The sequence below is a fragment of the Myotis davidii genome, unplaced genomic scaffold (genome assembly GCF_000327345.1).
Source record: "Myotis davidii unplaced genomic scaffold, ASM32734v1 scaffold62, whole genome shotgun sequence".
NCBI classification, from domain to species: Eukaryota; Metazoa; Chordata; class Mammalia; order Chiroptera; family Vespertilionidae; genus Myotis; species Myotis davidii.
The window spans coordinates 2,450,000-2,458,789 of record NW_006295180.1 but is presented as its reverse complement, the minus strand read 5'-3'; the positions used below and the strand labels follow the sequence as shown (position 1 = coordinate 2,458,789).

General features: G+C 40.2%; 1 protein-coding gene across 5 annotated transcripts in view; it reads left to right on the top strand.

Annotated features, from left to right (window-relative positions):
- Positions 1 to 8,790, top strand: part of SIRT5 (sirtuin 5) — a 37,131-nt gene that overhangs the window by 9,700 nt on the left and 18,641 nt on the right. For 3 of the 5 annotated variants that reach the window (XM_015567808.1, XM_015567807.1, XM_006769714.2), the window contains exons 2-3: positions 2,067 to 2,216; positions 5,839 to 5,972. In XM_015567808.1, the coding sequence (XP_015423294.1) occupies positions 2,102 to 2,216; positions 5,839 to 5,972 (249 nt within the window). In that variant the 5' untranslated portion in view covers positions 2,067 to 2,101. Of the gene's footprint in view, positions 1 to 1,064; positions 1,242 to 2,066; positions 2,217 to 2,360; positions 2,408 to 5,838; positions 5,973 to 8,790 lie in introns of those variants that run through there. The other 2 variants (XM_006769713.2, XM_006769715.2) reach the window with 2 other exon arrangements.

The window sequence follows — 8,790 nt, the reverse complement described above, 5'->3', positions numbered from 1 at the left end:
TAGTGAGTCATGTAGGATTGCTGTTACTTTGCTGAGTTTTTGTCTAGCTGATTTATCCAGTGATGTCAGTGGTGTATTAAAGTCCCCTATTATGATTGTATTGTTGTTAATCTCTCCCCTGATAACTTCCAGGAGTGTTTTTTTTTTTAAATGTATTTGGGTGCTCCTGCATTGGGTGCATACTAGTATATGTTTACCAGGGTTATATCCTCTTGTTGTATTGATCCCTTTAGTATCCTTATCTCTTGTTATGGCCTTCACTTTGAGGTCTATTTTGTCAGATATAAGTATTGCTACCCCAGCTTTTTTTTTTCATTTCCATTTGCCTGATAGAGATTTTTCCATCCCTTCACCTTCAGTCTGTGTGAGTCCCTTGTTCTGAGTTGGATCTCTTGTAGACAGCATGCATATGGATCATTTTTTTTTTTAAATCTATCCAACCACTCGATGTCTTTTGATTGGAGCATTTAGTCCATTTACATTTAAAGTTATTATTGATAGGCGCTTGTTTGTAGCCATTTTTATTTTTTGTGCCTGTGTTCCTTCTTCCCTTTTTATTTCTTCTTTTTATATCAGTCCCTTTAGGATTCTTGCACTGCTAGCTTGTCGTTCGATAATTTAATGGGAGATCTCTTGTAGGTAACTTTCTGTCTCTCTCTTGCAGCCTTTAAGATTCTCTCTTGGTCCTGAACGTTTGCCATCGTAATTATGATGTGTCTTGATGTGGGTCTTTTCAGGTTCATCTTGTTTGGAACTCTGTGCTTGTGTGACTTTTTTCTTCTCCACATTAGGAAGTTTTCTGATATTATTTCTTCAAATAGGTTTTATAACCCTTGTTCCTCTTCCTGTCATTCTGGCACCCCTATTTTTCATTGCGTTAAAAGTTTCTTCGGTCTCCTTGCCTCCTCCCTCCCCCGGACCCTGAAAACCACAGATGCGATTTCTCTACTTACAGTTTTGCCTTTTCAGAATATCATATAAGTGGGAAGCATTTGAAATCTTGCTCCTGGCATATGTCATCAGTTTGGCTCACATAAACTCTTATAAATATTTATCCTCTACAGGTTTGGATATTTCTTACCTTCACATTATACACTAGAAAGGGCATGGTGATGAAATTGACAAAAGGGTGCAAATGTAAACATGGTTGGAAGAGACTTCTCTAAGGAAATGATACTTAAGCTGAGATGTAATGCATGGGAAGGGCCAAGGGAAGAATATAATGGCAAAAAGAAAATCAGGTACAGAGGACCTGAGCGGAGACTAAATAAGGATGTGGTAGGCAACACATTGAATGCAGGAACAGATGTGAGAAGTGAGTTATATTCTATTTAAACCAACATTAAAGAGATTTGCAGAAATGTAATCAACACCACAACTTTACGTACATTTTTGTTAATGTTGAAAATATAGTTCTTTTTTTAATAAAAATATGTAATGGGTTAAAAAAGGAATATCTCAATGGTCATAAACATGTAGCCTTTCACTTAGTATAATGCTTATCTTTATCTTCCTTTTTTTAAAGAAAACTTTATTTTGAAATATTTTTAAGTTTACAGATATGTTGCAAATATGTACACAGAGTTCCCATATACTATTTACACAACTTCCCCTAAGGTTAATATCTGACATAATTACAGTCCAGTGGTCTGAACGAGGACATTTACATCTATACCATACTATTAACTAATTTTCAGACTTCATTCAAATTTTGTCAGTTCTCTCACTAAAGATCTTTTTCAAGTTTTGAATCCAATCTAGGATATCACATTGCACTTAGTTGTCCTGTTTCTTCAGTCTCCAACCTGGGACAAGTCCCCAGTCTTTATCTTTCATAACCTTGATAACGTTTTAAAAGAGTATTAGCCAGTTTTGCTGTAGAACCACTGCTCCAGGGCATGTAGGTGCTCTTGAGAATCAATTGAAAACAGCTGAATACCATGAAGATCTGACACTAAAAATATTGTGAAGGCCTTCATATATAATATATGTATATATATAATGTATATTTGTAAAATACAATTATTTTCTGATTGTTTCTATTTGTTTTTGTGATTTTTCAGAAGTCCATCTCAAGAATTAATACTATAAAGAAAACCTGATGGGACTTCTCCAGATTGTCCCCAGCCGATTAATTTCCCAACTGTATTGTGGATTGAAGTCTCCAGTTGCCACGGGAACCAAGATTTGCCTAACAATGGCTCGTCCAAGTTCAAGTAGGTCTTTCTTAGCCTGCCATCTCCTCATCTCTAATGGAATTTTAAGTACCTGAAAGTTCCTACACTTTGAGGGGAATGATTATATTGAAGTGGGTGTTGGGCAAGATTTTGGAGGAGGCCATTCTGTCCTTTTCTTCTTAGGCAAGCCCCTTCCAAGACAGGTCAGAGATGATCTCTTAATAGTTAAGGTAAGTCTGTGCTTCTCATAAAATATTTGCACTTAAGCCTTTCACACATGATTTGTATTTTAAACCCTTCATCTCTCTGCAGGGGAGAAAAGCTGTTGATTGTCCTACAGGGTAATATTGGATTACATTTTTTACTGGTCAGAAATGATTTGTATCTCTAACCAAACACAAGCAACCAAAGCCAAACTTGTAAGATAGGTGCTGGTGAGAAGGAAAGAGGTTTATTCAAGTGCCGGCAACCTGAGAAGGTGAGGGACTCTCATACCAAAGATCATCTTAACATCTCAGTGCAGGCAGAGGTTTTTATTAGGAAGGAGAGGGAAAGCAGAACAAAGAAATCAGGGGTAGGCGGGGTTGAAAGTTCCCTATATGTAAGTAAGCACAGTCCATTCCCAATGATTATCTTAAAGCTGGTCAAGTGGAGGTCATTTTTATGGTCGAGAGTAAGCAAGTCTCTTGGAGCCAGCATGTCCTTCCCTGAAGCTAGTTCCTGTAATATGCTCAGAAGGCTGCTAGCAATTTATGGCAGGCATGACAAGCCTGGCCTTTGTTTTAAGGCATTTATCCTCTTCCCTGATTTGGGGAAATTATATGTTATTTAATCAAGAAGGTTATTTTGTTGATTAGCATAAGATTTCATGTATCCTCTGTAAATCTCTACCTGACAAAAACCTATAAGTTAACATATCTGGGTCCTTCCTCTGTAGTGGGTATAGAGTTTAACAGACTTATGTAATAAATGATCCCTGAGAATCATTTGAAGTCCATCTCAAGAATTAATATTATACATTGATCCCTGTTAAACAGTTCTTCAATGTGGCATTGAAAGGCCAAGTTGAACTCTTTTTGCCTCATTTTCAACTTTTGGATAACTTTTTCTAATATCACAAGTCTGCTGAATTATAATAATACCTCCTTCCATTTTGCCCAATCTCAGGAACAATAAAGAGCCCAAATAACCCAGTTCCACTCATCTGTCCAACCCTTGGTGTTCACAGCTATGCAGGACAGGCTGCTAGAGGCTGTGGTGGGACCCAGAAGCATGTGCTTCAGACCCTTTACAGTTTGGGTCTGAAACTGTAAAACATGCTGGTGTGTTTTCCTTGAGCAGTTAGGAAATGTCATCTATAACACAGCTTTAACATTATTATAGCTTACATCCTGTTTTCCAAAAACCAAACCTGAGTTGACTTCTTTATCTGTTTCTAGAAATTGCTTAAAGTGGTACCTTAGCAGAACTCACTCTGACCTGGGAATCTATTCATCAAAAGGATGACAGACTTTACATTTGAGGTAGAAAAGGCATTCAGAGCGGGGGAAAGTTTTATGGGTAAACTTTGAAGTCCTTAAATATGTTTGTATGGTTCAACTCAGGAGTCATATAAATAGCTACAAGATGTAGTTAGCATCTTGTTCTCTCAGTGGATAGATCGGACTACAAACTCTGATCCACTCAGATTAGATATTTTTTTCAGAAATATTCTTGGTTGGACAGCTTTAGCAGGCCTTATTTTTCACATCAGTCCATTTCGGAAAGGTATGTGAGGGTAGGCAGAGTGTTAACATGGCTGGCAGGTAGTTGGGCTGGTTATACCTGAAGGCAACAGTGCGCCTGAGCCATCTTCATTCCTTTGAGCCTTGCTGCGAGAAAAGTGATCCCAGAGAGCTCCAGGAATGTGGCCAGCAGGGAGCTGGAGCCTCTGCTTTTCTGTTTCTGAAACCAGTTCCATCTCTTAGTGTGTGCTCAGTCAGCCCAAGGGTTAACCTCGGTTGCCATTGGAAGACCAGAAAGTCCACTCCATCAGCTGTGGGACTCACTTCCATTTTTGCTGAACTTTTCTGTTAGCACAGGTTGGCTACTCCTAGATGTCTGCTTCGTGGCCCAGGCCAGCCCCAGGCAATGCTGGTCTGGCATTTACTTTTCCAGGTAGAGGGCAGAGAGGGAGTCTCACTTCTCCCTGAAGTTTATGCTCAGCTCTGTATGGCTTACATCTGGCCTGCTGGAGCCAAGCACTTACCCCTCACATGAGGGCCTGCAGAGCCACAGTGTCTGTGAGAGAAGGGTGTTGCTCCTAGCCATATACTGCTGGGTCCTGACCTAATACTCTGCCACCCAAGAGACACAGTGGCACTGTCAAGTCTGGCTCCTTGTTCTTATCCTGGGATGAGGGCATTCTCTTCAGGGGCAAACTCATCTCGTGGCCCATGTAAAGTGCTTGGCACAGCCTGGGGTGCAGTGAGCCCTCACTCTGTAATGGCTACTGCCTGTGTTGGTCTGAGATCAGGGTAGAATGCCTGGAGGTGCAGAGCAAGGCCTTTGATCTAGAGGGCAAGCCATGGTCTGTGACTGCGATTACGTGCTGCCGTGCTATTCTCTATGTTCAATTCCCTTTTGTTACCCCAAGTCTCTGATGACATCTTGTTGAAAAGGCTAGCTCTTATTTGAGCCATAAAGGAAAAAGTCACGTGTCTAGGTTTAGGGCACAGCATTTGTTCACAGGGGAAGGGCCCTCATCCTGACCTTTAGTAGTGATGCTGAAAGAAGGTAGGATTCGCGCGCATGCGCGCACGTGCACACACACACAACTTGTCTTTACTTTCATGAAGGAAGTTGCATTCCCATCCATTAATCTTCATAGCAACCCTGTTCTGGGGAGGACAGTATTGTGCACATTAAATTGCCAAGGGAGCCCAGGATAGCAGAAGGTCAGTGATTCACAGAAGATCTCACACATGAGTGGAGGTGGAGCTGATTCAGAGCCAGTGCTGTGTGCCTGAAGGCCCTGCTTCTTTCTTAAGATGTTGTACATTCATACATCAAGGGCATGGATAGCATTTTCATGATATAGGAATGATTTTTATTTGAGTATCTTAAAGTATAATTTCACACAAGGTCAAGTTTCAAAATATAGATATCTCCTGCTTTTCCAAAGTTTGCTCTACACCAGCAGTCGCCAACCAGTGGTCCATGAGGTCCAAAAGGTTGGCAACCACTGCTCTACACCACTTCACTATTACAAAAAACTAAATTAGTATCTGTTTTCGCTAACCAAAAGAAAACTGAAGAGGATTTTGCATTGAAAAAAGGTTTAAGACAACAATAGCATTCAGCATTAGTCTTGCAGCGAGTTACAGAGACAGGGCACACCCCAGCAGCAAGAGTGGCCCCCCACGCTCCTTCTCTGGAAGCTACATTCAGCATCAAGCACTACAGCTTTGAACTGTCTGTGAGCATCTGTGCTTTATCTCCACTTATTTTGTGCATCCATTAGCAAAACATGCCCTAAGGTAGTTGCTTCTCTGCTTTATGCAGGTTTTCATAAGAAACACTCTACTTTCAGAGAGCAGGGAAAACCTATGCAGATGATTGGTCTGAGATATAAATATCCAAATGGTGCACTGGATTGATAAAGATTTTATTCTCTCTTTAGGTATGGCCGATTTTCGGAAACTTTTTGCAAAAGCAAACCACATAGTCATCATTTCAGGGGCTGGTATTAGTGCTGAAAGTGGGATTCCAACTTTCAGAGGAGCCGGAGGTTACTGGAGGAAATGGCAAGCTCAGGTTAGTAGTGTTTCCAGAATATTAAGAGGCTGTTCTGAAAGAAGCCATAGCAGAGTTTGACTCAGAACCTAAAGATGGCTGAAACCCAGAGAGCAAAGTTTTGAAATTGGCAGTGACTCTTGTCCTGTTCATTTTGGCATCGACACAATGTCCATATGATTAAGATCTGAGATTTAAGCAAAGCACCCATGTCCCTTATTTTTTAGGTAAGTATTATTTGCATTTTTTCAGATAAAAAAGGTAGAATCAGAAAACCTTGATTAGCATAATTCATTACTATAGATATTGAAATTAGGTATTACACATTTTTAAAGTTTCTGTGAACTTTTCATATTAACATTGAGTTGAATTCTTGAAGACCTAGAGCTTAATATTCAAAACTTTATATGAAGGCCATTAGAAATTAAGTTCTTTGGGGGTGTGGATTTTTTAAAAAAAAATTTATTGAGGTATATTAGCCATACAATAAAATTCACCAATTTTAAGTACATAATTCAGTAACTTCTAACAAGTGTGTACAGAGTGTAGCTACTACCAAGATCACATGTGGAAGATTTCTGTACCCCGGATTATTCCTTCAGGCCCTTTGCAGTCAGTCTCCTCCACTCCCCCAGGCAATCCCTAATTTTGAGGGCAGGGAATTTTGTCTGTTTCATTCATTGTTCCTTCCCCAGCTCTGAGAACTCTGGAACAATGTACGTGCTTAATAGATGTTTCTTGGTTGAATGAAAGCAATCATAAATAATTACTTCAATACTTGACTTCCAAATTTAGCAGGTGATTTCTTATTGAGTGAAGGGTTAATGAACCTGCCCTTCTTTCCTGAATGAAAGGTCTCAGGATGGCAAATGTTTAGGACAACCATGTCACACTGCCGCCCGTGGGCCACATATGACCCACAACGAATATTTTTGGGGCCCAGCCAATGTAATGGTATGTAAGAAACGTTTTAATAAAAATTTCGTTATTTAATTTTTACAATATCCCATTATACATAATTATCAATAACTACAACATTTGCTAATGACTGATTATTATAATCATGTTGCATTCATTTCCCTTATGCACCTTACGTGACTTATGCGCCTTACGCACAAGTGCACCATTTCTCTCCACTAATACTAGCAGCAAATATTTTAGCTACTGATTGCCATGTCATTGGTCTTATACTGACTTGTTTGGTGTGAGAAACAGGAAATATTTCACTCTCAGAGAACAAGTGTTATGCTTATTAATTTGTGCAGTTATTCAGTGTCTGGTAAGTTAATGTTCAAGAAAAATACTAATTTTTATTAAAATGTTCTATTATTTTATGTTAACAATCACTCATTTATTTCAGCCCTTTGTATTCAGCGTGTCTCTATAGAAATAAACCTATGTTTCTATGAAAATTGAAGCTTTTGTTTTTTTGAGGCCCACATAAACTTGCTCCTTGTTTACTTGGCCCATGTTAGCCTTTGAGTTTGACATGCTTGGTTTAGGACAGTAGTCGGCAAACTCATTAGTCAACAGAGCCAATATCTATAGTACAACGATTGAAATTTCTTTTGAGAGCCAAATTTTTTAAACTTAAACTATATAGGTAGGTACATTGTTATTAACTTAATTAGGGTACTCCTAAGGCTTAAGAAGAGCCACACTCAAGGGACCAAAAAGCCGCATGTGGCTCTCGAGCTGCAGTTTGCCAACCACGGGTTTAGGATGTTCTGTCACCTCTCTGCTGCCCTCCAGGTAAAGCCTGGGGATGTAGACATGGCATCATCACCTTAAAGGTGAAGGAGAGGAGAAGGAAGAGTGAGGGCCATTAGGGTCCCACAAGAAAGAGGAGCCACAGGGAGCCTCCCCTGATTTAGAGATCCAGGGGATGGGGCTCAGATGGTGTCAGGAGGAACTTACAGAGGGTGGTCAGTCAGGTCAGAGCAGCTGATTTTGCGGGGAAGCAATAGATTACGTTTGACTTCAGCTGTGTTCCCAGGACACATACAGGGTGGGGCATAAAAGTAGGCTTACAGCTGTGAGTTCACGAAGCACAGTTTATTCTTGTTTTATTAATTAATTACAGTAAATCCACTTTTGCCCACCCCTGTATATCCAGGTTCATGTGCTCCAGGCCACTTGTGCTCTAAGTAGAGGGCAGGAAGGAAGGAAGTACAGTGTTGAAATGGATAATCCACAGCGTAGAAGATCCGCTCCCCAAATTAAGGTCGACATGGCTACCAGCAGTTAGGGACCTTTACAGTAAAGTAAAATGCATGATACCACCACTGCCACTACGGAGATACAGAATACTTCGGCCATTGCCAAGGTTCCCTTGTATATTTCCTGTCAGCTTCCAGCCCTAGACAACTACTTCTCTGCTGTCTGTTCACCTAGATGAGATTTGTCTGTCCTAGAAGAGGCATTGCACCTTAAAATACATATTCTTCTATGTTTTGTTAATATAATGTGTATGGTGAGTGTGTAACTGTAAGTGATAAAAACTGAGTTTCTCAACTATGGCCATTATACTTCAATTGGATATTTTACATTTCCCTTTTTTCCTGGACAAATGATACTGACTCCATACATTTTGGAGCTCCAACCAAAATTATCTTCTTGCATATTACTTTACCTCATGTTCATAACTTCCTTGAGGGTCAAATGGGACAGGTTGTATTTTCTCTGAGTTATAATTGGGGAAATTAAAACCAATTTCTCCAAGGTTTCTTGTTAGTCCCAGGATTGGGACACAGGCTGGTGCCCAGGCCCCTGCCCTGTGTCTGCCATGCTGCACGAACCTAAGCAGAAGTGTGCCAGCTTGCACCCTCCCAGAGCTGCC